This window comes from Cygnus olor, chromosome 1 (assembly GCF_009769625.2).
Source record: "Cygnus olor isolate bCygOlo1 chromosome 1, bCygOlo1.pri.v2, whole genome shotgun sequence".
Lineage (NCBI taxonomy): Eukaryota > Metazoa > Chordata > Aves > Anseriformes > Anatidae > Cygnus > Cygnus olor.
The window spans coordinates 7368918-7396848 of NC_049169.1; the positions used below are offsets into that span (position 1 = coordinate 7368918).

Sequence of the window (27931 nt, forward strand, 5' to 3'; positions counted from 1 at the left end):
CAGCAAAATGTAACCCAATCTAAATGTAAATTCCTGGAGAATCTGCTATCTAATTCTCATTATTTCCACTTGCTTAATGCAATTAGAAACATCTGCCACTGATCAACTGTCCACACAGTGAAAATAAATAATAATTCATGCTATCTGCCTCCATAGTGTTTTTCAGGGAAAGGATTGCAAAGAGCGTTAAAAACATTCTCTAAAGCCCAAGAGCTAGAGCTGTGCAAAATGCTTGTGACAAGCTCTGAATCATACCCAAAGTGCCTGACCGTGAGTCTCTGTATCTCGGAGATGTTTGCTGAATGATTCAAGAAAATCCTGAAAATATATTAGTGGCTACCCTGGTCTCTAGAAACGTTTGGCTCACACATGTCCATCTTCAGGGATATGTGGAGTCCTGTCACATCTCGCCTTCCCTCCCAAAGCCTGGTCCCAAAGCCTTGCCAGCAGCACACAGATATTTGCAGCCACTGAGCCACGGCTTCCGAAGGAGAGGCATGAGGCTGGCAAATGGGGTGTGGATGAAGAGGGAAAGGGCATCAGGATCAATGGGGCTTGAAGGTTATCCCAGCCATGGTCCCAGTTTGGTTTTGCCCATGAGAAGAGCAGAGGGAAGCAGTGGAGTGGGGAGCCCTGTCCCCATGAGATGGACCAAGTGAGGAAGGCAGAGTGTGCTGCCTCACCTTTAAAGCTTGCTAGTGCATATTACCTCTCTGTATAAACACTCTGGGCACTCAAAAGGTAAGAAAAATCAAAGAAGTAAAGAAGAGAAGCCTGGAATGGGCCCCAAGAAATGGGCTTGTCCATCCCCTGCCTGCTACCAAGAGGGATGGGGAAGAAGAGAGGGCAAAGTTTAAATAGAAAGATGTTTGTATTAGGCATCTACTGCTGAAATGTCACCAAAAGAAGGAACCAAACTAATCCAAAAATGGTTCTTCCCATCAACCAAGAGAAGCCCATTGCCACAGTCAAATCCCTCCATGCTTTTGCCTTAGAGCTGCTCAGCAGCTGGTGCCCATCCCGTGCAACACCCTGGCTGCTACACGAGGCTGATTCATGGTGCAGCCTCCTTCCCTGGGCATCCCAGGGGCTGGGGCATCATGCACAACTTGTTTCTGCACTGCTGTGTGTCAGGATGACTCCATGCATTAAATGCTCTTCCTGGCTTCAAAATAAGAGGTGGGAATGAAGCGTAAATGGCTTGCTTGGTTTGTTTTATTTTATTCTTAAAAAGGGCAGGTGCGAGGTTCTTTATTTTTTTTTTTGTTCAAGGAGACAAGCATAACTTGCAGACCCTGTAGGTTGCATCTTGGCAAGCTGATGTCCCTAGCACCGAGCCAGCACAGCTGAGGGGAGAGTCCTCTCCAAAAATAGGGATGCATCACTAAACCAAAACATGTGCTGTTAATTTTCCCAAAGGAAAACACCTTCCAGAACTGTCGGATTTGATGATTCTACCTCCCAGCATCTGGTTCAACCTGCTACCAAGACAGCGTCAGCACAATCGGGACAGAGACTGAAGCCGCCTCCCCGGCAGGTTTAGATTTGTGCTTTTTCCTGCCCTAATATGGGCACTTTCATGGCAAAGGTAATAACAGAAGAGGTATCGTTCAAACATAATGGTGATGAACCGGCTATGAGAGCAGAGAGATGGGAAGGGAAAAGGCACCCTATCTGTATTAACAGCCTCTCATCCAACAGGATTGCTTCTCCGGGAGAGGAATGCAAGAGGAGAATGAGCACATGTCTTGCTTCTCACGATGAGGTCATGCATTTATTTATTTATTTTTTTTAAACATGGCCAGTTATAAGCCAAGAGCCATCTCCTCTGTCCTGAAAATTAGAAAAGCTGATGTTTTCTCTGCTGACAGCCTGGACTGTGGCTGACACGCACGCGGACGCCACGGGCACCGTTTTGTGCTGCGCCTGCCTCGCTCCTTCTCCCGTGCTGCTGCAGCCAGCAAGCTGGCACATCCCTGGGGGAGGAGGGGGAATTCGGGCAAATAATCCACCAAAGAGAGACAAATGCATTCTGACATCACATCTTCCAAAGTCCCCCTCTTAGTCGAGTGGCATGAGTAGGTGCTTCCCCCAGCTCGGGATGGAAAGGGCTGGTGGAGCATGGAAACGCAGCGAAGGCTGGGGGATGGAGGCTTGCTCCATCGCTTTGGGATGGTATTTTGCATCATTTCCAAAGAAACTGGGCCTAAAAAAGGAAAGACTTTGACAAGCTCCTTGGTAAAGGCCCTTGCAGGGGGCTGGGAGGAGGCAGACATCCCCCTGCCCTCGCACGATGCACGCGGAGGCAGGTAGCACTGTGATGCTGGACTCGGCTCCTTTCTGCCTTGCTCAGTGCCATTTCCAGTTGCTTTCACAGACCCAAGCACACACATGCTACCCTAAACCAGCCCAAATTCATTGCTTCAGGCAAACTGGTTGAACCTGGCACCATGCAGCCACAGCCAGCTGCCTGCTACAGTCACCTGCACCAAGGCAAAGGGGAAGAAAACCGTTTCCCAGTGTTCTGGAAACAGCTCTGGACCCTTTTAAATCATTTTTTTACTCATTCTGTGCAACACCCCTGAGCCCAACAGCCTCACTCGTGGCCAAGGCTCTTGCTGGCAGTGCAGGAGGAAGAGTCTTTTGGTTGGGAGCTGAGAGCTTTTGTCTAAGCTGCATTCACTGGGGGCTGAAAAGGAAAGGGGAAAGGAAAAGAAAACAATTTTCTGCAAACCGAGTAATATCGCGTAGACAATCAAGTCTGGCATCCCTCATTCACTGTCAGCCTCGTATTTGTATGGTGCAGTCTGATGGCAGCAATGATGAAAAATGCTCCATCCCGAAATGCTAGCTCAGATTGGATTGGAAATGCACATTTTTTTTGACCTTGTATTGAAAGCAAATCTACTATGCTACCTTGCTTGTCTCTCTTTTTTTTTTTTTTTTTCCTGAATTACACTCTTCTAGACTACTCAATTTCTCCTGAAATCATCTGCTACGTACATTATTATCTTTTGAGATTGCTCGCTCAGGCCATATTATAAAAGAATAATTTTCTTTTTCCATTCTCATTGCCTTCCAGGAGGCAGCTTTTGTCCTGTGCCACATTTAGCATTTCCCTATCTAAATTTACTACCTCCTTGTCTATCCAGCAGCATGCAAAAGGGGGACTCAGAGCCCAGGAGGGACTGATGTGCCCACCCGTGAACGCCTACTGCATGCACACTCACCCAGGAGTGGATTGCAGAGGATCCTCTTGCGAGAAAAGGGTCAGGATTCATCTCAGAGGATCCATTTCAGGAGGAGATCAGCCGTGCCCTGTTCCCTCCACCTCCTTCAAAAGTAGCTCAGACATAAATGGCCACGTCTCAGGTTAAATGAGAGGAGTGCCATTGGGCTGGGGACAAGGGACAGGACACAGCAGGCAGGGCACTGACACAAGGACTGCTACTCCATGAAGGAGAGCAGAAGCAGTTTTATCCCCAACGTTTTATCCCCATCATCTTGCTGCTAAATCCAATTTTTCCCCATCTTTGTGCATGGTGGTGCCCCACGGCTGAGCCCTGCCCTCACCCAAGGGAAGGGGGTGACGTTGCGGTGCTGGGGGATGTTGGGATGTCCATGGCTGCAGCAACATTTTGGGGCAACAATGACGTATTTCACAGCCCCTGTTGGACACGAGCAGGTTCCGAACAATAGCTCCACTGAAGTCACGGAGCAGCTGAGCCGGGCAGAAACAATAGTGAATGTTTGAGCTTATCCCAAGCAATTGTGAGGGAGAGGATTTCTCTGTAACGCAGCCATTAGATGCTTGTTGTTCCATTTCTGTCCTGGTTTGTGTGGTGGGAGGTCACCAGGACGAGTTATACAGCTGATGCTCTACAAAACTAACTCATCAGAAAGGGAAGAGCTTTCTCCCTTCATCGGGTACTTTCCTGGGACAGTCACCTGCCCTCCCAGTGAGTATGAAAAGCTCCATGGCTGCTCAAAATTAAGGCTATCTGACAAATTTTAGCAGAGCAGCTGAAAATAAATAAATAAATCGCTGAATATTTTCACCCATATTTGGCCAGCTGTAAAATATATCCAGCTCTCGGCGTATGTGGTATGAATAAACATATGTCTTTAGCTTATCTGTCTCCTGACAGCTCACGGATAGCTCCCTAGCCTGTATTAGTTTAAATGCAATTTATTCTGGAAGACTGATAATAGGGATATTGATTATGCAGGCCCCTGGAAATCACACCTTCATTTCGCTGCACGGAGGAGTATGATTGCCATTCCCTGCTCGTTTTCCTACGAGGCTGTAGGCACTTTTCTGAGACCCTGAGGCTCCTGACGTGGCACCTGATAGACGTGCAGGTCTCGTTTATGGGGGTCTTTCATCATGGAAGGACAAAACCCGTTTAGAAACCAGCATGCAGCTTGGGAAAGGGGGAGCATTACCATGCTAGGGAAGCGCCATCCCCTGCAGTTAACCTTGTGAAGGACCAGATTGCCTCTCTGCCCTTCTCTTTCCCCTGCTGCAAGGTCAGCCAGAACCTGACTCATCCTCCAGTGTCACTTTGCTCCCAGCAGCTATTGCCCCCTGCCTCCACTTGTCCCATCTTCTGCTAATTCTCCTCCCATCCCATGCCTACCTGCAGGCGGATGAGGAGCACATTTGGAGGAACGAAGCTATCCCTGCTGGGTTTCATTAATTTCCAATCTTGCCTTTCCTAGATGCAGCTTTCCTTTCTCTAGAGCTGCTTAGCCAGAATGACCTTTGCTGTGTGTACAGATCCTCTTGGAGGCTCTCCATGCTCTCCGTCCATCTGGGCTCACTGCTGATCCATGCCCTGATGCTTTGCATCTTTCTTCTCCTGCAGTCCCTCTCCAAATCCTGCTCGTGGTGAGCCTCACCACCTAGCACAACCACCCTTGGTAGGGTGGACAACAGAATCTCTTCCACCCACAAGGTCCTGAGCCCTGCTCAGGATTTCTCTTTTTAGTGGTCATTTCACCTCCTGTCCCAAGCCCTTCAGTTTTGCCCTCCTCATCAAGCCTTTTCCCTTGAGCAGATCTGCTTTGTCACCTTCACCTTGCCTGAGATCCCTCATGGGTTTTAAGCCGAGTTGTTCGCTCCCCACATCTACGCTCCAAATTCCTTTCTCTTCTGCCCTCATGCTCTTCTGTTTCCATTTCCCAGCAAACCCTTCCCCTCCAGGCTTGACTTCTGTGGGCTGCTGTGTTCACTGGAGCCTAAGCTGAGAAATCGAACCCCCAAGCTACAAACCAAAATGGATTAAAATCCAAGGAAATTTTCTTATCTGCCTTCAACTCACTGGAATTGTGGAGTTCTTGGTTTCGTTTCATGTGCTGAGGGGGCCCCATATGTCTCCATCAGACATCAGCGTCCCCTTGGTCCCCGCAGTGGAGCTGCTGTGCCCTCCAGACTGACACCAGATGCTCTGTAGACTTCGGATGGCGGCAGTGGACGTTTGTTGAGGGCATTTATTGGGGCTCACAGAGAAGCTCAACTCAGTCACAGGCTGAAAAACTGGATCTGGGAGCAGACCTAGGACTTTTAGTCCATTTTTTTGTTTAAATATTTACCTGGTCTAAGGCAACATCTGCATATTGTGCTGAAACTATGCCTGGAGGAGGTGCGCAGACTGTGAAAGCATCCCCAGCACCGTGTTGCCCTTAGAGCAATGCTAAACTTATTTTCCTAATGCTACTTTTTGGTAAAAGGCCAACTTTTCAGCTGAAAACCTCTTAACTCCTAGCTGCTCAGCGAGAACACAGGCCTGAACCCCTGGTCTGGGCTCCCACCTCCCTACGTGCAGAGCAATCCCTCTCCTCCGTCCCTCTCCATCCCATGGTGACCCAACCCAGCAGGACACCTGCCCCATTTGCAGTCACACTTGACCGTCAAACCCCTCTGAGGGAGACCTGAGAGCCAGTAAAAAGTCAGGAGGAGCTTTTCCTGCAGGAGACAGATGACTTTACATGGTTCATCTATCAGGAGCGACAGGCTGTGGTTTGTTTGTTGCTTGGTTTGTTCTGGTGATGTGAGTCCAACCCCACACACTGCTTGGTAGGGTCCTTTGACGGTTCCCAGGTCAAACCAAAGCTTTGGATCTCAATAATTTTTAGTGTCAAAGATGCTCAAAAATCTATTTTGCAATTTTCCAAAACTATGCTTTTACTCTTGCTGTAGTAAATCACGATTTGTTTCTAAAGTCAGACTTATACCAGAGTCCTAGTGTTGCCATTTGGGAAAATAAAGCCTCTTTTCCAAAACACAGATTTGAGCATCCCTTCAGCTCTGACAAATCTAAAATTATGCGATTTGGATCAAATTTTGATCTAATATTTGCACATTTTATCAGTGCAAAGGACTGGATTCTGCTAGATTCACAGCATAAAACCCTGGTTGAGCTCAATCAGCTCTCCATTTCTCTGCTCTACAGAAAACATACCTTTTTTTTTAGGAAGAGGAGCTACAGACCAACACACAACCTCCAAAACCAATCTGGGGACTGTCACGAAGCCACCCTTTGAGAGGACAGGCCATTTTCCAGCTGCTGTGCTACAGCATGGAGAGGCTGGGTGGGAAGAAGGGATGCAAGGAGCCTCCCTCCTCCGAGGGTGTCAGAGCCAGCCCATCCCCGCTCCCCATGTCCTATAGGTATGCCCTATAAGCAACCCCAGCAATACGTACCCCGTGCGACGGGTATATTACTCACCCTCACACCCACTCCCAGTGCTGGCTGCTGCCTCCTGCGGTAGAGATGGTTAAAAAAGCTTTTGGAGCAGAGCCTGCAGGCACTGCAGGGAGCCGTGCTGGCTCTCTCGCCCGGCTACTGGCACCCAAACGTCTCCATTTACGGTCAGGGCTGCGCGGCTGCATTTCTGCATCTGGGAGCTGGGGCTTTGAAAAGCAGGCCAGCTCTCACGGCCCTGTCCAGACCCGGTTTTGGCAGGGGAACAGTGCTGGAGCCCCTCTTCTGCAATCTCTGTGGCATCCCAGAGGAGGTTCAGCCCATCCTGGAGCCTGCTTTTCCTGCTGTGAGGCTGGGGTGCATTGCTGTGCTCCCCACACAAATCGTCTACCAAAAATTAGGCAGATTTTCCCGGCAGTGCTATCCTCAGTACCACCTGAAGAGGAACCTTTGCAGTTTTTCCAGGCCAGGTCACAACCCTGCTTACTGACATGTAAAAGTGAGGCAGCAAGAAATGCTGGCAAGCCCCAGCCAATTGCAGTTTCCTGGCCGTGAATAGCACTGAAAACATTGAAAAACTCCAGCAGCATCTTGGGAGGAGACGGGAACATTTTATTCCTCCCTCTTACTACTATTATTATTGCTCTCCAAAGGTGCTGTGTGCTCCCCAGGACAAACCAGCATGCCCCTGCCTGGCTCTGGTGAGGCTGAGCCTGGAGGAGTGAGGATCACCAGCACTGAGCATCTCCATCAGGACCTTCTTGCTGGTGACAGTCACCAGCTTTGCTGGGAGATACACATGCGCATCTATCTTACCCCGAGATTAAAAGTTACTTAAGAAGTGACAACATGTGGATTAACCACCCAAACGCCCATGGACAAGCGTGGTGTTAACCCCCACCTCCCTCGTCCTGACTTCCAAATGTGCTCCTCGGGGAAAGCCCAAACCCTGGTATTTCCTACGATCAAATTTCAGACCCCCCAGCCAGCTCTGCTCCAAGCCTCGGATGAGCTCCATCCCTGCAATAACTCTTGCAGAGAGAAGGAATTAGGGGGGCTTAGCACTTTTGGATGATGGTCACTGGAGCTGGATAACAGGCATCGGCAGCCGGCACAGACGTGGCAAGGGCGTGGGACTCAGCCAGCCCAGAAAAAGCTGTGTTTACAAAAAGCAAGATGAAAAGGAATGAATTGCCAACTACGCAAAACTCTTTAAATAGAGCAGTGCAAACCTTTCATGTGCAACAGACAAATGATCTGCGGCCACGTGGAAATAGCATAACGGCTAGGAAGGCTGAGAGTGGGGAATGTGAACAAGTCCATTTTCTGGAAGCAAGAATTAGCTGGATTAGCTGGATAAAGCCAAACACTTTCTAAAAAAAAACTCTTGTATTAAAAACTAAACACGCATCAAACAGAAACAGAAACAGGAAAAAAAAGTGGCTGTAGGAAGATCCGAGGAGCCACTCTCTGCTCCTGCTCACGATAAAAATGCCATCAGAAAAAATCTTATGTAAACTTGCCACACACAACACATCATCAACAGGCATTTATCAAATGAAACACATACCAAATGCAACTCCTCTTCTTAATTCCAAGTCAAACAGGCTTTGAGTTTCAGACCCTCAGAAAGAGATTTCCATATGATCCTCCTCTGCTGAGTTTATGATTAGACCTTCTGAATTTCAGCATTTATCTGACACAACGCACCGGGGAGGGCTTTCCTTTATCCACCAAGCCTGTGGTTTTGCCTTTCCTTAGCTGGAGCCACTCAACTTGGGGGAAAACAACTTTAGTCCAGACTGCTTGATTGAGTAAAGCCAGGATGGCTTTGCTGGTGGTGGTATCGCCAAGCCCTCGTGCTATGTGCCAGCACCCAAGCGAGCCAGCATTCACAGAAAGGCTTATAAATGCTGCCTCTGAGCCAGAACCTGACTTTTGGGGCTCAGCAATGCAAATAAAACATATGTGCACGAGGGGGTCCCACTGAAAACATCTGTGTGGCCAGCCTGCAAGGTCTTTGTAGATTGAGAAGAGGATTTGTGGTGTTGAAGCGTTTCAATGTGGTCTGGAGGAGCTGTCGCACGGAGTCAGGGCTGACTCCTGCGAGCAACCGCAGGAGCACATTTACCACTTGCCATCCCCCTGCAGACTGAGGTATGGTCCTCATTAACCATGAAGTGATACGTTTCAAGCAATGTATTCGTAACCCCCCAAGTCTGATCGCAGCTAATTCGCAGACAAAGAGGGAGTACATTTGCTTAATACACTGCTCTTTGTAAACACGCTGATCGTTCCCAGATGCATCTGGTTCTGCCCAGCAGCCCTCGAGGCAGCAGGAGAGGAAATCATTTCAGCTCCCCAGAGTCACCAGCCAAAGCAGTTTCAAGATGCTCCAGAAGCCTTCCCGCAACCCTTCAAGGGAGCTGTACCCATCTCCCTCATTCCATCAGACCCGGCTCCTTCTGCTCTTTTTTCCATCCCAAGATAAGCTTCCTATTCAGGCAGTAGGATCCGTAACTATCCTCTGACCTGAGCACTTGATGTCACAGACATAAGTGCTGCATAAAGCTGGATTCAGGTAAGGATGGTATTTTGATCTCACCTCAGCAGAGAGATCAGTTCTGCTGATTCCCAGTGGTCTCCCTTAAACTTACCATAGAAATGTGAAATTTGCTATGGAGAAGCTCCCAGGAAATGTTGAGCTTGGTGGGAAGGGACAAATCTTGCACAAGAATTTGAGAGCCCTGCTCACATGCGATTCAAGCCAATGCAGCTCGAGATGATAAAGCCCAACACAGCAATGGAAGAATTTCTTCCACAGCATAAACCAGCAAATCATCCCTCAGCTTCAACCTGTGGTGAGACATCCGTGGCTAAATACAACTTTGAAGTGACAGCCAGTAGCTGTGGGTTGGATGAACATTATATTTACAGCTTCTTATTCACTTCAGCCATGAGATAAGGCGATAACCAAAATAAGGGTGCTCAGAACTTACAAAGGCAATTCCAGCTACAATCTCAGCACCAGTTCCAAGTGATATGGGGAGAGATTTCCCCTGGCAAAGAGCATGGCACTCCCAGTGGTCGGGGACATGCCAGGACAGAGCACTGCTCCGTCTGGAGCTTCAGCACATTCCTGCCCAGAGCAGAGCAGCCCTGCGACCACCCCAGAGCTGGTGGCTTTGCAGACAAACCAACATGTTTTGCCCAAGTTTGCAAAACATATTAGTATTGGAGATGTGAATCCAAACATCCTCTTCCTCTGCTGTCTGCTCCACCCCACAGTGATCTACTTACTAACTCTCCGAGCAGATGGTACCTAACGCCGTCAAAGGGCATCGTTTAAGCAGAAAAAAACATCCTCAGTGGGTAATCCCGTACACACAGACAGGCACGGTACTGATCAGAGCGCTGGGTCAACCTCCGCGCAACAGAGGTTGCTGCTTTTCCTGGGTACGAATTTTTCACAATCACACCTCCTGGCTCTGCCCATTCATACGCTATTTGAAAACAGCAAGATGATTTATTGTGTGAATGAAATTCAGCCACGGGTCACTTGCAGACTAGTTAGTGTGATTTACAGAGCAATTCGCTTCCTATATTGATCACTAGAAATTCCCACTGAAGGTGTGATCAAACACTTAAAAATATATCACGTGAATATTGTTTCTGCTCTTTCATGGAACGGGTTCCGGAATGGACCTAGAGCTTCCAAATCCAGCCTCCTTCACTTTTGTCTTCACTGTGGTTATTCGTGTACTTTATTGTAAGCCCAATGCTATTGAGAAAAGCCCCAGGAAAGCAATCGGGCAGTGCAGTTCATACAGATTTACTGCAGTGTATTTTGAACTGTGATTATTGATATTACAAGCAGCGCTTTAGCAGAACCATTCTCCAAACAGCCAATTCATCCTCATGAAACTAAAAAAAAATAAATAAAAAAATCAAAGGCATCTCTGTGAAATAGGAAGCCAAAAGTCTCATCCTTGTGACGGGCGTGCTTACGGACACGCGTATGGATGCAATGCAAAGATGGGCAGAAACCCCTGAACCTTCTGCTAAGCCTCAGAAAGCCGTGTGCAGGGATGCTCACCACGCAGAGATACGGCATCATTGGTATGGCATTTTGCTCAAACTAATTAGTCATCATTATTTAGCTATTCTCCTTCCAACTCTGGCTTGTTCATGGCATCTGTACGCTCTCTGATCGCACAGACACCCGGTGCACACCATGCGTCTCCGGATTTCACCTCCTTGGTGACTAAGGACTCAAAATTGCATTACCCATTAACATATTTTTAGTGGTATTATTAAACCACTGTTCAGAAAGCGGGGCTGAATGCAGTTCCGATGATTCACCGTGCCTTCAGCAATCCCCATTCAGGTTTCCCTGGGTGGGATGCTTCCCCCCCCTCAGCGTATCAGCTGCCCGTGATTCAGCCGCCATGGGAAGTTTCATTTCCTGCTTCTGGGGCTGCCCAGCAGCCTTTGTAAAAGGAAAGGCATTCTTCTAATTCCTGCTGTTAACCCCTTGGTGATCTCTGAGGCGGGAGCCAAAATTGTCAGAAAGGCTCAGGATACGGCAGCATCCATGAACCCGTAGTTACACAGCCAGCATCAGACTCTCATTTTCCTTAATTTACCTTTTTTAAAAACAATAATAAAAAAGGTGGATGGAACACAGGTGTATTTTATTGCATGTTTGTGTTTAATGCATGATTTATAGCCTCTGAAATGTCTCCAGTGATGTCTGCCCATGACACCAGCACCACATCCTCTTCTGCCATGGGATGCACCCTGAGCATCATACACCAAGTTCAGATGGCAAGTGATGGAGACAGAAACCCAGGTTAGGGGTATTTTAAGCAGATGCAATGTGTTTCTCAATAAAGGCTAATTAATGCCTCAAAAAATAGCCAAGTGATATAGAAACAATGTCAAAAAAGACCCAGGCTGGTTTTCCCTCCCACCAGTGGGGACAGAGACTGGTTTGGCACAAAGTAAAGCAAAACCCATCATGAACCAGCCCCCACAGACACCTCTGTGCACATCCTCCCCCAGCACGAATGCACGCAATCACAGCATGAAGCTGCTGAGAAAACCGGCTGAAAACCCTTTCCTCTCCCTTTCTCTCCCCAGATTATTTGGAGCAAACCCTGGGATGGGGAAATGCGCAGCTCCTACCTGGACGAGGAGCTCCAGCTTTCTGTCATCGAGGAGGTGCACTTGGCATCTGCGGCCCTCCGTCATCTACAAGAGAGAAGAGGCATGTGTTTAAGGCACTCAGCTTCCCCATTTGGCACGCGGCACCAGCAGCCGGCTCCCCTGGTGCAAGCTGAAGGCTTTCATTCACCACCTTGCTTTCAGTTTTATTTATTTATTTATTAAATCCCCCTTCTTTGGCACCAGGGAAACAAAAGGCTGGAAGGAAGAAAAGGCAAACAATAGTTTGCCTGGGATAGTGAAGGCCCTGAATCCCATATATCCTATTTGGGGTGTGCTACCTACGAAGTACCAGTGGAGCCAATCATATTATTCATACAGTCATAGTCATCACATCATAGAATATCTCAGGTTGGGAGGGACCCATAAGGATCATTGAGATTAACTCCCGACTCCACACAGGACCACCCAAAAATCAGGCCATGTGTCAGAGAGCGGTGTCCAAACACTTCTTGAACTCTGGCAGGCTCAGTGCTGTGACCGCTGCCCTGGGGAGCCTGTCCCAGTGCCCGACCACCCCTGGGTGCAGAACCTTTCCCTAACACCCAGCCTGACCCTCCCCTGTCCCAGTTCCATGCCGTTCCCTCGGGTCCTGTCGCTGTCCCCAGAGAGCAGAGCTCAGCGCCTGCCCCTCCGCTCCCCTCGTGAGGGAGCTGCAGGCCGCCATGAGGCCTCCCCTCGGCCTGCTCTGCTCTGGGCTGAACAAACCGAGGGCCCTCAGCCGCCCCTCATATGTCCTCCCCTCTAGAACCTGCATCACCTTTGTAGCCCTCCTTTGGGCACTCTCTAATAGTTTTATGTCCTTAACTATTATATTGGTCCATAGGTTCTTCCACACCAGTATAATTTACTTGAACTCTTAACAGGCACAATAATATCAATAAAACTTGTGTGTATAGAACACTATTTCTTCCAAGGTCCTGTAGATTGGAGTGGTAAGAAACAAATAAGCTGTGGCCTGAGGGAAGTCCTCTGCATTCAGCCAAGGCTGTTCCCAACTCCCTGTCACACGGCGCATCATGAGGAGCAACTTTGCTTTGCACAGCTACGGATCTAGGCTCAGCCCCGTAAAGCCCTCCAGCCGCACACACAATCCCCCTAATGGGATATGGGCAGCCTAAGCCTCTTTTGCTCTTGGAAATCTCTTCCCCAGCATGACTTGGGCAGCACGCAGGCAGCCCCAGGGCAGTCACGCATGCCTGGACCAAACTTGGCCCTGCTGTGCTGCTATTCAGGCTCCTGGGGACCCAATGCACTCCAGCCAATGCATATCCTGATGACTGGGTGAGTTGAAGCAATGTCCTCCAGCACCCATAGCACAAGCATTGCATAGCTATGGCATGGGGTCTTCAAACTCAGCCATCTCCAGCACCATCTCCAGTACCACCCCCTCACCCTGCTGGCTGCTGGCTCTCCTGTGTGCTCCTGTCCTCCTCATCAGCTCTGTCCCATGTCCATCTCCTTCTCTGCTGGGGTCAGGACAGACCAAGCCTTGCCCAGAGAAGTTGTGGAGTCTCCTCCTTGGAGATCTCCAGCAACTACCTGGACATGGTTCTGGACAACCTGCTCTAGGTGGCCCTGCTTGAGCAGAGAGGTTGGAGCATATGGCCTCCAGAGGTCCCTTCCAACCTCAGCCATCTCATGATTCTGTGAAAATGAACTTTTCCCTTCAACTCACCCCAAATTTACAGTCCTGGCATGCTCAGCCCAATGCAGCCCAAGCAGACTTTACCCAGGTCATTACATGCACCAGAGTGGCTCTGGCATACCATGCACAACCTCACTTTACCTCTAATTTTCCATGAACAAAACTGGAGCCCTGGCACTGCAGCCAAAGAAAATCTTTGTAAAACAAGGCTCCTCGTAAATGTGAGCCGGTTACCTCTGTGGCAATAAATTGTCGTCTTACGGGAGTTTCGTCTTGTAAGTAATGTTATGCAAAATATTGCTTCTCATAAGGTATATTACTTGGTGAGAGAGGTTTTCTCTATGAACTCTGAATTAAGCAGCTTTCAGCGCTGTCATGTAGGTGCAGGGAACCACAGGCTGTCTGTGCTGGACTTCCACCAAGCAGAGCCATGGATAAAGCTCTGAGCAGCCAAACTCTGCTTCTGTCTCTCCCTCTCTGTCTCACCCCCTTGCTGTCAGGTATCTGCAGCATCCCTAAGATGGGGAGAGTGCATCGATATTGCAGTTTTAACATGAGTTTACCCAAGGCAAGAAATAAAGCTGGGACTTTCTCATGGCAGTAACACACGATGGCAGGAGCACAGTCCAGAGCTCATGTGCTGTACTCGAGTGGTTACACCAAAGTGGAAATGAGGAAAAAAAGAAAGCAAAAGGGAAAATTTTCTTAGATGTTTGATTTTGTGCTTTAGTATGTCAGGAAAATACTTGCTAGGGAACTTCTCATGCTCTCCACACTTTTCCAACCCAGAGTTTTATCTCTTACTGCTTCGGCTGCTTAGAGAAATCCCAAATGCAAACAGCTGGTAACATGAAGTATCTAAATAAAGTGAAGCTCTGAAATGTAGCACAGATGATTGACAAATTGCAAACAGAGCATTTCATAAGCATCCCTTGCAGAAATGGGGGAGGGAAGAGGAGTGGAGGGAGGGAAAGCATGCTGCTTCCACATCAGCTTGCCCCCAGCACTTCTGTCCATCAGCAAAGTCCTTGGTGGCTCTCAAAGACCATGGTAATTTTTACAGTTTGACTTGAAGTGTGTGAGCACACAGCAAAGCACATATTATAATTCCTTAGTGACACTTTGCTTCTGTGCCTCTCAGCAGTTTGAAGGTTTATGTTACTAGCTAATGACCCCAACTGGTGGCCTGCAGGCCATTTCCATCCAGGTTTTCCTACACGAGAGAAGGTGAAGAGCTGCTCCAGGAGCTGGGGAGGATGCACCACCTGCTACACAGCCTTGGGGGGAGAAGGAGACCCAGCACCAGCTCCTGCTCCCAGCCTCACAGATAGTGAAGGAGCCTGTGGTTTAGGAAATGGAGGCTCCAAGTTTTGTCTTGGTGCTCAAAAAACCTGTGATTTACATGGTTGGAAATCTGCTATAGCACATCCTTTTGTCGACACGATGCACAGCCATGGGGCTATTTCATTTCCCAGTTGAAATAAATGATGCTTTCCAAAAGAAGAGAAGAGAAAAGAAAAGAAGAAGGCAGAAGACAGACTTCCTACCTGATATAAACTAAAATATGATGGTCCTTCCCTCCCTCCACTCTGCTTTATTATTCTACCAGGTGTCTGAAGCCCACGCGGTGTGCTTTTTGCCATCGTCAGAACAATACAAACTCGACTAGTTTGTCAGAGCAAGAAAGGGAACTGTTTCAGCACAGTCTGTCTGCATGAAAAATGGTGCCTCTGATGCTTTGCAAATCCACTGCTTTGTGGTATCTGCTGCACTGCGATGAGGCCATGGCTGGCTCCTGTGGGACAAGGCCAGGAACCCCTTCTGCTTCTCTGTGTAATGAGAAGGGAAACCAACAGCAGAGCCCTTTAGATGGGACCATGGGAGCGGGAGGTCACTAAAGGTGAGCTGAGCAGCACCAGAATTTGGATGGAAGAAAGCTATAAGTAGTGAATTGAGGTTCTCCACTCCCATGCTCTTTCTCTGAGAAAGATGGGGGGAACTGAAAGCTGAGAGGCACAAAGGCATGGCTTTCCCTTCGACACGGCAAAGTAAAATCTCAGGAAAGAGAGAAGACTTAGTGGATGGGCAGAGCTGTTAAAAGTAGGCAAGGACACTTGATGTGAAGGAAAGTGGCTGGGTTTGCTCCTAATCATGTCCTGGCTTTCACTGTGAGCTCATTACTGAGTTTTCCTGTATCCACACAGCTTCCCAGTTCCCATCTGGAGGCAAAGAGCCCTCTAACCTAGCTGCATAAAGTAAAAAGTCAGGTGTCTAACCCATCCTGACAGTCCTGATACCCTTGATGCTCAAACCAGAGAGATGCACCCTGGGCAGGATGACTGATCCTGCTGCATCCTAAACCTGGTTTTCCCATACCTGATGCTGGGCTCTAGCACTCAGCCCAGGAAAGCTCTCCAACACAGGAGCCAGGATGCAGTATCCACATCCACCCTCCAAATTTCTGATGCTTCTCAAGAAGTGTGAAGGAGTGGGACTGTGCTACAAACCCTGTGCTAACCATATGGCAGAGAGCAGCATCCTTCATGTGTGAAGAGGGGCCACATGCATTTCATGGGCCAGACTTATCACGAACTTGTATGGGAATTATGTGCCAAAACACATAACAGATTTTCTTTTTTTTTTTTTTTTTTCCCCCAAACTGCTCAGTACATCACTTTCTTCTGAAAATCTGCTGCTGCTTTTAGTGCCTGCATATGCAGCATGACCCCCGAGCACTCGAAGAACTGCACACTAACGCTTTTAAAAATCTCTGTCATTTATGTAAAGACTAGGGATAATGCATCTCCACCACACAGACACAGATGGTGCTTGCAAGGCACGTGGAGATCTGGAGCAGTGTGTTTGTGTGGACGAGGTGCTGGAGGAGTGCTCAGGAGGGCTGATGTACAAGGCATGTGTGCTCTATCTGCACCATGACTTCTGCACCTGGAGGATGGGAGAAACACTGCTGACCTCCTTTGTAAGACACTTGGAGAGCTGTCACTGACAACAAGGTTTGACATGTGCACTTGTTCGCTCTGAATATGCTACCAAAAGCAAGTATTTCTCCTTTTTACTTGTGGGATCTTCTGGATCTTGGATGCTTTTCTCAAGAAAAGGACGTTTTAGTTACCTTTGTCACGAGCAGCAGACTTTAAATCTCATTTGGAAGCTCCTACCCAAATATTTACATGACGGGTTTCCTAGGAAAGACAGGCTGGCAGCTGTTTTGCACTGCTGCATGAACCGCTCTGGCGACTTCCCTCCTCTCTATTCATCTTTGCAGTAACTCCAAACACAGGCTCGGAGCATCCTACAAACCGTCTGCAACGCAGCCCTAAAACCCACACGGCACTCTGCTAATCCCTGTGCTCGTGTCATCTTGTCACTAAATTATCAGCAACTGTCCGCAGAACTGCTGCAGCCACCACAAACAGCAGAGGCGATGGGAAGAAACGGCTCCAAAGGGAACCTTTCCCTTTCAAAATGAAAAAGAAATCCTCTTGGTGAAAGCACCGTCACACTAAATAACTCCAAGGCACCAAATGCAAATGCTATTTACAGTGGCAGTTCTATAAATACCCGCGGTACGTTTCATTAGCTGGTGACTGCAGGAATAAAGAGGGTACAGTGTATTCTTCCATGACTCAAATCAGAAATTATAATTGGAGGCAGAATATTTCCTAAATGCTCGCCGCATGTATAGGAGGCAATTACTGTGCTGAACACACAAAAACCGGTGTCAATTTGCCTGTCGGTTGGACAGACCCACTGAAAGGAGATAGAGAGAGATGACAGCCCACTGATTAAAATAAACTATTAGATTAAACGCCCTGCTCCCACTTGACCACTTCTCACTGCCTTCCATTCTGGGAGCTCCTAGGCTGGTGAGCAGGGAGAGGGAGAAAGCGGTGTGTTCTGGGTTGGTTTGTGCACATAACTGCACTTTGCTTTGTCGATTTGGGGCTGGTCTTGCCCGTGGCTCTGTCACACTGACCAGCATGGTCTCTTTGCTGGTCTACATCCCTCTGTCATCTTCTGTCCTTCTTACTCTCACATTTTAACATGGAGGAAAGGAGCATCTTTGCAGCTCTGTCCACACCTGCTTGCTTTCCAGGTCCAAAGCCCTCCCGCACACTCATTTCCCTGCTCTTCCCCCTACCACAAAGAGCCATATTGCTGCGGGCTTATTTCTACCCGAACCTCGGTGGATGGAAGTTCTGAGGATGGGGAGACAGCCAGGAGAAACTTGAAGCGGAGGGACTGCCACACAGTTTGGATGTGGTCCTCATTTCTACTACTCATTTCCACGAGTCTTTCCTGAGCCAATAGCGGGAAGTCTGGTCTGCAATTTTTCTTTTCAAGAGGGAGAAAAGTGATTTTAATTTGGCAGAAGGCTTCTGGCATAGGCTGCATTCTAAAACATGACAACGCAGAAGGACAAATGCTTCTCACTCCAATGCACTGAAACCCAACACAGAACACTGCTGCCATCCAGATTGGCTCCTGTAATGGTTTCTTATTGGAAAGGCTACTTGGTGCCCTGGAGCAGGAGAGGTCCGTTGTAAGCCAGATGTTTTTTCCCTATGAAGGAGACCCAGCCATACCTTCAGAGGTTTGCAATCTTTTAGCAGAATTTCTGTAGGAGAACAAAGATGTCACATTTTCAAGAAGATGGGAGCAACTCGGTAGCAAGTAGAGCTTTGGACCCCAGAGCACAGGCCCAGGAGAGATCTTGTAGGTGTGGATAGCGGTTGTAGGTGTGGATAGTGTTGAAATTGCTGAAAATATGGTTATTTTATGGTTATAAAGCTCTTAAAACCTCTCCATGCCTGCAGGAGGAAAGTGCTGCTGTCCTTTTGAGAAGCTTGATGTTACCCAGTGGGACCCAGTGAGTGTGGGATGTGTTTGAGGAGGGCAACCTCAAAAGTTGCAATCATTTCTGCAAACACCCAGCAAAGGAGGAAGAAAATAACATCAGTAATTAGGCAGAAAGAGTCCTCTTTGAGAAGGAGGGATGGTGGGTATGTCAGGATGGGCTTGGTGCGACCCAGACGCTGTGCAAGTGCCATCGGGGAGTGATGGGATGAACATTAAGGAGAGCTGCAGGCTGGGTGACCTGGCGACTTCCCTGTTTTGTCCTGAGAGCTGAAAAAAGAGTTCCTGGCCTGCCCAGGGGCTCTGAGCTTCCTGAGGGCTTCAGGCAGTGTTTTCCAGCTCCCAGCTCCCCCCCGGGACATCCGCACAGGTTGTTTCTCATACCGTCTGCAAACAGCCATCAGCAAAAATGCTCTGATTCAGCAAGGCACACAGCGGCGCACATAAATCCCTTTTATTTCAGCGTGACATAAGCAAGTGTTTAAGTGGCTTACAGTATCAGAGCTGAAATGAAAAACCGTTTCCTACGGTCCTTAAGTCCATTTACAACATCAAGCAATAACTCTCAGGCGAACTTTAAAGCCGGGAACGCTACTTCTTAACCTCAAAACACTTGGTGCTTGAGCCGTGTAGTTAGAATTAAATCTAATTCCAACGCTGCGTCTTAAAGTGAGCAGGGCAGTACCCAGCAGAAGCCTAAATCACCGCTCCGAGAGCAGCTGGCCACAGAGATCTGCTCTCAGCTATATCCTGAGATAAGAAAGCCCTTTCCTGGCCGGGCCGGCTTCCTCACTGGAGTGAGTGTTGTGCTGTTTTATGTCACGTATTGTTTTGTTTCTTTAAAATAATACAGATCTCAATCTTCTCAGATGGAAAGGAAACCAGGACACCGCGCACCCTCTCTGCCTTCTGAAGCTGATGCAGAGGAGGGCATTCCCAGTGCATGCTGTTTTACCACGTTTGACTCTTTCTCCCACATAACTCTTGCTGTTCCCTTTCTTGACTAGAAAATAACAATTGGCAGCTTAAAAATATGTCTGCTTCTGAGCCTTGCCCCCACTGCCTACAAGGCAGGAGCAGAGCGTAGCTCTGAGAGATCGTTCAGCTCTGGAGCTCCCATAGACCAGGGAGAGGTGACCCAGAGCTTTTAGTCTAGAGGATTCACTGGCCACAGATATCTTAAACCTTACATTTTATAACCCCTCCTGCATTCAGAAAAACTGTTCTGCTCCTGTCTTTATAAAGCTTGTCTCAGCTGGCCCAATACAGACACCTGCTTTGGGCCAATGTTTTTAGGTCAAGAACATGCCAGAGCTCCTAAAGCTCTTGGGACAGCTCTGTTGTACAAACAATTTTTAAATGAGTCACATGGCAAGCTGTTTGCACCCAGCATCACAGAGCATCTAAAGATGAGGTGAGGTGAAACCACTTGGTCCGCATGAAACCATTGCAACCAGACAGTCCCATCCTTTGGGAAGTGACGGGCATGCAGCTCAGGCAACCCATGGCCTTATCCCCCCGTGCTGACTGTGGGACATGCTATTCATCCCCACTCCAAAGTATTGCCCAAAGGCTGCAAAAGGGGATCAAAGTGTCAGTATCACCAAAAAACGTAGCAAAAGTAAAACTCCTCATCCCTATGTTAATAAGGCATGACAGGTAAACTATCTTCCTCTGTGCAAGCTTCCCAGTTAAAGTTCCAGGTAAGTTGCACCGCATGAGATCTTCCCCTGGGCTTACTCAGCTCAACTAAGCTGTATGAAGAACATCTTTATTCGCAGAATCATAGGATCATCTAAGTTGGAAAAAAACCTTCAAGATCATCAAGTCCAACCATCAGCTTGACCTACCGAGTGCCATCACTAAACCATGTCCCTTAGTGCCACAACCTCGTAAATACCTCCAGGGATGGGGACTCCACCACATCCCTGGGCAACCCGTTTCAATACTTGGCCACTCTCTCCATGAAGAAATCCTTCCTAATACCCAGTTTAAATCTCACCTGTTTTATTTTGTATTTCTTTTTCCTAGGGTAAACTTATTCTCTAGACAAGAAGCACTTTAAGGTATTGACTGTTGTTTCATCCTATGCATGCACAGCATATACTGGAAGAGCTCCTGCTCTGCTTGTTATGCACAAAGGACATAGTATGGTCTAAGGGAAAAGGATCTAAATTCATTGTCAGGGCTCTCCTTTAGCAGTAATGGACTCTTCAGCCTTTTATAAGTCACACCAACCTCTCTTCGGGGACTCCTGGTCACCTTCTGGTTCACTCCCTGCTCCGTACTGCGGCAAGCACCATGAGTCATCAGCATAATAATGACTGTGCGGTACTAATGCACATAGCAATCGATTATTACTATTTTTCCCAAAGATGTTAGGATGTCTGTTAAGCTCTCCTACATCTGACTTTTAATTCCTTGTAAATATACGTTATACATATATATATATATATATACATTTTTGGTACAGTTTCGCACTTCAAACGTGGCATATTTTCAGCAAACTGTTCCAGATATCATTCATTTGTGCACGCAGACAGGGTGGTAATTACATGAGAGCATCCAAGTCTCCTGGGAAAACATTTGTAGGAGGCTTAGTTTAGTTATAGAAGAGAACAGGGAGATTTATTTGTTACTGAAACTTGTGAGATTTGCTGCAGAAAAAAACAAATCAATGTAGGTTCATAGGAAGATGACCGAAGTGACCCAAGGCACTGAAAGCAGTAGTATGCATGAAATATTTTTAAAGGACTAATTAAGATTTAAGGCTTAAAGTGTCCTTTTAGTGCTTATTGAGTCTCTTGTACTTACTGTATCAACCAGTACTTCGAGGTGTGAGTGGTGATTGCCCGGATCAATCGAGCCAAGGCACTGGGCTGTGCATCACTCAACTGTTCTGTAGCAGAGCGGGTCAATAGACTGCACTAAACAGTGTTATATATAATACATAATGGAAAACACACTTGCAAAAGTCATTCCAGACATGAAAAAAAAACACAACTAATCTGTGCACATAATTGCCTTTTTTTTTTTTTTTCTTTTTGCTTTGAGTAACACTGTGAGAACTGATATGCTTCCAGTGCAAGACCATGTCACCAGGTCGTTTCCAGCCATGGCTACTCAGCAGCCTTGGCAGACGTTGGATGCTCCAAGCCAGGGCTGCAGGAAAGGACATCTCCCATGGGCATGGACGGGACATCTCCCCGAACATCTCCTGCATGCCCGGGAGGGTGCTGGGTCCATCCTGCCATCCTCTGCCCTGATAGCTCCCAGTGCTGAGTGTGCTGAGGACCACCTTGGGCTCAAGCAGGGAAAACTGCCCCTAGGACACACAGCCTGCACTTTTACACTCCCACTCATCTTCTGAGTGATGCCAGGAGTTTGTATCGCCTGTGCTGGGAATGCTTTGCCTGTTAGTGCAGAAAAACTCTAGGGACAGAGTGCAAGAGTTAGAAATGGGTCCTTTCTGCATGAAGACACACACAGAATAATAAATATGGTCATCCTGTAACCTATGCAAAGGAGGAACCAGGAATAAACCTCTCTACCTGAGCTTTTCTCCCAGGTGCCTCTGCCTTTTAAGAGCAGGGGAAGGATGCTCTGTTCTGGAAGAAAACACAGCAGCTCTTTAATACTGTGCAGAATCGATGAAGAAGAGCTGAGATGAAGAGGGAACAGCCTGATGCAACGTCTGCAAACTCAGCGGCTGGACCCAATACCCCAGAGCCCAGCTCTCTGAGGATGCGATGCCCGTTTTGGAGCAGCTTTCTGCTGTGTAGGCAGTTGGCAGTGCTTGCGAGGGGGCACAAAGGAAGAGAAGACACAGCCTGGTACCTCTGCGTTTACAAATTCCCCCCAGATTCTCTGTTAGTGCCACAAAAGAATTTCAGAAAGCGTCTCCTGGGGTGCAGTGCAGAAGTAAGGCAAGACTCAGTGCTCGCCTCCAGCCTCCCTGGTCTTGGGGAAGCACCAACCTCCTTCCCCTCTCCACCACTTCGTGCAGCACAAGCCCAGGTGACACCTTGGGTGGCAGCACCACCACCTCTCCAGGGCCATGAAGCATCCCAGGGAGCCCAAACCACTTCAGACATTGATTTTTTATTTTTTTTCTACCCAACTTTTTAAGTCTTTCCAGTTCAGAGTAGCGAGAGGCTGTGGAAATTGCCTTGCCAAGCTGTTTGTTTTCCAGTGTGTTTCAATACTGTGCTGGTTGTGTGTGTGCGTGAGGCAGGCCCTGTGTCTCATTAGGCATCCCCTAAATCATCCGTGTCCCCCTGAGAGCACATTTCACTGGGAAACATGAGCGCCCGGGCTCTCCCACGGTACACAAACACACGTGGCAGCCACGTGCTGTGATGATGGGCACCTCCAAAAAACCCTGGAGATGGCCAGGAGAGAGACCTTCCGTGCAGAACAAGGACAAAACCGAGCTTTAAATATGGGAAGAGCTCGATCCATGTCCTCCCTAGGAGGGGTGCAAAGTTTCAGCTGCAGGTTTTGTGCTGGCTCTCGGGGCTGCTCAGTTGGGGCGGTGGCTTTCCATCCTACATAAATTTCTTGGTGTGAAAGTAGCAGGGTCATTCTCCTGCTGCTCTCCCATCCACAAAGCAGTTGCTGGTGGCACCTGGTACAAAACATTTCATCTCAGATGGACGGGATGCCAACAGTGCTGCGGTGTGTGTGGGGCGGCTGCAGCCACGCTGGATCCCATGCAGTCAGGAAACCCAAACAAAGTCAGATTTATTTTGGTTGGGAGAGCTGGGAACTTCTAAGAAGGAAAAAAAAATAATCCAGCCACAGAGCCTGAGCCTTGCAGGTTGGCAAGCCCAACAGCCTTTGTTGAAGTGTTATGTGTTACACGTGGAAGTGTACACACACAGAGGATTTCTGCTGGCCAAAATGACAGTATTGACCTCTTTTAAGGTTTTCAGCTTTCTAGGAGATTTTTAGTTGACCCTTTTAAAGTGAATTTAAGTAAAAAAGGTCATCCCACCTCCCTTTTTGTGCCCGCAAGGACTTTTCCATAGATTAATACACTAAGCCACAACACATCCTACCAGTGTAGATAGAGGGTGAAAAAGGCATTTTGCTACCCACGCCTTGACGTTGGGACACAGAAGCTGTTTAATACCACCAGAGAACATGACACAGCAGCTCAGGACAAGAGGAGAAGGGTCGTGCATCTGCTAGAAAACGAAGCTGGAGGAAATCCTAAGCAAGAACATCATTAACTGCACTGGGAGTCGGACTGTCTCTGTTCCTCCGGTCTCCTTCCCAAGTTAAGTCTGGGCAGGGGCTGAACTCCCACCCCATGGAGAGGCACCAGGGCACCTGGCACTATGTGCAGGGCTGCAGAGAGGTAAAATATGACCACAAAGCAAGGGTGCACTGGGAGAGAAAGCTACACCAGGCTCTTCTTCTCTCTGTCTTGACAGGCAGCCTGTTGGAGCCAGGCATGGGCAGGGAAAAAACCTCCAGGCTCCCATTGACCCATGAGTAGGTGGGCTGCAAAGGTGTCTTGGAACAGAAGGAGGCACCTCTTTGTTATTTGTCAACATAAAAGTGCTTCCAGAAGGTTGGAGCTGATTGAAATTCTGGCTGGGACCTCCTCTCAGTATTTGATCAGAGAGGAAACCAGTAAAAGTCATTTTGGCCCCTTAATGGCATTCATCTCCCAGCGCAGAAGCCAGGGACTCCAACTCACTCCGCAGCTTTGGAAAATCATTTGTGGTTTTCTAGGAAGCAGGACATACTGAGATTTATAGTGGTGCTGAGGATTAAGTTTTTAAAAACCTGGGAGAATGAGAAATAGCAAGGGGCATTATCAGCTGCCGTTGTCCCCAAGGCCATACAATCTGCTGCTGACTTAGGGAGCCGAATTGCCTGAGAGAGGCTGGGGCAGCCTGGGCTTTGGAGCTGGAGGAGGCTTGAAAGCAATTCAGCCGATGCTTAACCTGGCCAGAGTGTGCTGAGTGCTGGGCTCTGCCCGCCCTGGGGCTGCAGGGCAAGCTGCATCTCCAGCTGCTGCAAGGAGCGAGCCAGCAGGGACGGCTGGAGGTTGGCAGTGCCCGGTGACCTTGAGGGTCCAGCTGGGCACCCAGGCACACCACATCTGGTGAAGAAGCACGGGGACCTCAGAGAGCCACCTTCACCTTACGGCTCGCCCAGAGCAGCCCCGAAGGCCAGGAGAGCTGGGATGAGCACAAGCTCACCCCATTCCCGCTTAGCTGGTGAGAAGTGGGTCACACAGAGCCTTACTGTATCTCCAGGGGACACTGCTAAGCCCTAAACCTGGTTGGGATGGGATCAAAAAACCTCCTACAGCTTCCCTGTGGGACTCACACCTCCATCGCATGACCCTTCCTTCTCCTTCACTCCCCTGCCAGGCTGGGTCTCGAGACTTCAGACACTCTGCTGCTCCTCTCAAGTTCTCCCTAACACAACTTTTTTCCCCTCATCCATACCATGCAGTTGTACTTTTGCTGTCCTTTAAGCCACACTCAGACCTTCTGCAGTCACTCAGACCCTCAGCAACAGCAGCAACAAGGGGGATGTGTATGACTGTGGTAACCTGTGACTGTGTGGGATGAGACTCCATGACTTGGGATGTCCTTCCTGGACTTATGACCATGGTAACAGCACCCAGCCCGCTATCTGAAGCCTTGACTTTGCTGGAATGCGACATGGTCCCTGCAGGAGATCCTCCTTGCACCAAGCGATGCTGCAGTGCTGTACGGCCCCGAGCGACACAGCGCTGTGACCACAAGCATCACCAAATACTGCCTCGCACTGCCAATGCTATAATCGGTGCAAATATACAACAAGACCTGCAGATACACAACAACAGGACCACCTGGCACTGTCTGCCAGGAGAAATAGGAAAGTAAGGGCTCTCCCTGCTGCAGCATGAGGCATGTCCCCGCCTGACACCAGCACTCATGGCCCTGGATAAGGGGAACCAAAGGCAAGAGCACCCCCACAGCCTGAGGACATCCCCCGAAGGCTTTCCTGCAGAACCAAACCCCAAAGTCTCCCTTGGGTTAAGGTTAAGGTTAGCACACACGCACGCAGAAACAGAGTTTGCTTTATGTGGAAGGGACAAACCCCAAACAAATCCCACGCATCAAGGCCAGTGCCTCAGCTGGTACAGATCAACTTAAAACCTCCTTAAAATATTACTTGGTGCATATTTTTGGAAGTTAACAGTAAGTTGTACCAGAAAGGTCAGCACAAGCAGGCAGGCAGGCTGGTGGACCGCTGCCTGGCCAGGGTCAGCATCGGGGTTCAAGGAGAAAGGGGCTCGGTGTGATAGTTTCAGCTCCACCAAGACCTATTTGGTGCCTGGCAGGCAGGAAAAATGGCATGGACACCCACACCAGTGATGTCCCCCTCCATGCACAGACAGGAGATGCTCTTCAGAGCCTGGGGACAGAGGCAGAGGGGGCGGATGGGGACACCCCGGTGTCCAGCAGCACAGCGCAGGGCTGAGATTTCAGCCGGTCTCCATAGAGCCACCGCGTGCGCTGCGCGGGCACCACACCCCCTTCCCGGCAGAAAGGGCGAACGGGGCCGGGGTTTTGTTCAGGGTGAGGTTTTAAAACCCCGAACCGAACCGATAAGCCGGGAGGAGGTCAGATTTCCCTGCGACCTGGCTTGCCTGGGGAGGAGATTTGCCTGCTCGCTCCCGCGTCTGCGTGCGCCGTGTGGCTAAACCGCTGCCAGGGCTATTCTTAGAAACAATTGTCTCCCCTGGAAATTTTACATAGAGGCTTGAAACAACTTTTCTCATGCCCTCCCCAGCAGCGAGCGGGCTAACAATGCGGCCGAGAAAGCCTCCTTCCGCGGAGCATGTCTGCGGGGCGTGCAGATACACCCCTACGGGCACCGCTCGCAAACACGGCTATTTATTTGTCTTTTCTGACCCTGGATCCGCAGCAACTTTTCTGCCCTGATTTCGCAAAAGGTGCACGGGGAAAGGGAAAAAACAAGCCGGGGGCTTAACCCCTTGGGAAGCCCCCCCAGCTCGGCATTAAACTTGCTGCAGCCATTTGGGAAGGGAAGGAGCAGTCCATCTTAGCGGGGACAAACATCCAGATTGGGGGGGGGGGGAATCATACACCAGCCCTTCTCCCCCCCACCCTCTCCTTCCCTCCGGTGCGAAAATAAATAATAAAAATACACAACAAACCAACACCCAAAACCCGGTCACACAGCTCTCCTCTGTTACTCGCCCACCAAATTCAAGGCTGATTTTTTTTTTTTTTTTTTGAAGTGGGGAGGAAAAAGGAGAAGGAAACGAAGCGGCAGAGCAGAGCTGCCCACATTTCTCTCCGCTTCAGATAAATGGAGGGAGGGGGCGTGGAGCCACTCGCACACTGCGGCTGGGCTTCCCAGCGGGATGAAGGGGACCCTGGGGCCACCCCACTGCAGACAAAGACCCCGTTACCTTCTCCCTGTCCCTCGGTAGCTCCTCAGCTCCGCTCCGGGGGCGAGAGCATCCCGCTGCGGCAGCGTCGGAGGCCGCGGCGCTACCGCCTCGCATCCATCTCCCGCACCTCCTTGGCGGCTCGGCAGCCCTGCCACTCCTTTCTGCTGCCCTCCACGGGGTCTTCGGCCTCCCTAGGAGTGGGGCGATGGGGAACCCATTCGCCCCATGCTCCTCTCCGCGATGCCGCAGCCCGCTTTCCCCTTCCTTTCCCCGCTCGCCGGCCCCCGGCTCCCGGCTCCCGCACGGCCGCCGCCGCGCTGTGAGGTTGGAGCTGGAGAGAGAGAAGGAGGAGGAGGAGGAGGAGGAGGGGGAGGAAGGAGGAGGAAGGCGGGAGGAGGGCAGCGAGCAGCAGTTGGCGCTGGGTCATGTGGAACAGATGAACCCAGCTCGGGCCTGCCGACATCTGGGCTCCCCCTCGCTTCTGGGAGGAGGAGGATGGCGGGATGAAGGGATGGAAGGAGGAAGGGTGCAGGGGTTGGGGTATTCACACCCCGCCTCACATCCCCTAAAACCTACGTGTGGACGCCTTGCACGAAGGGGAATGCTCTGAGCACCCACACAGCCCCGGCAGGGAAGAAGAGGAGGGCAGCGAGGGACCAGGGTGGTCGCAGGGCTGGGGGCTTCCACCCTCTCCTGGCAATTCCCCCCTGCCCCCAGCTGAGAGGAGGTGCAGCTTGTGATGCTGTGAAAGCACTCGGACCAGTGGAGGATGCTACCCGTCTGTAAAGCATCTTTACAACCCCACTGGCAGTGGCCCCAGCGCAAGGATATTGCTATTAAATAAAGAAATCAGTCAAAAGCAAAAAGTGCTGGTTTGTGGGTTTATGGGGAACACAGCAAGAAGCACCCACACCACAATGCCTGCGGTTATGGCTCTGACTTGCTACCACTGCTTTGCCCCCCCTCAGCATTTTCTTTCTGGGCCTGGGGTTATTCCCATCACGTAAAACCCCAAGGTTGCCATCGTGCCATGCTCTGGCA

The 27931-nt window shown here is 49.4% G+C and overlaps 1 protein-coding gene across 9 annotated transcripts in view; it reads right to left on the reverse strand.

The window, feature by feature from the left end:
• The window catches only part of FRMD4A (FERM domain containing 4A), a 359570-nt gene that overhangs the window by 113794 nt on the left and 217845 nt on the right, over nt 1-27931 (reverse strand). For 7 of the 9 annotated variants that reach the window (XM_040547746.1, XM_040547697.1, XM_040547673.1 and 4 more), the window contains exon 2: nt 11895-11960. In XM_040547746.1, the coding sequence (XP_040403680.1) occupies nt 11895-11960 (66 nt within the window). Of the gene's footprint in view, nt 1-11894; nt 11961-26908; nt 27726-27931 lie in introns of those variants that run through there. The other 2 variants (XM_040547738.1, XM_040547681.1) reach the window with 2 other exon arrangements.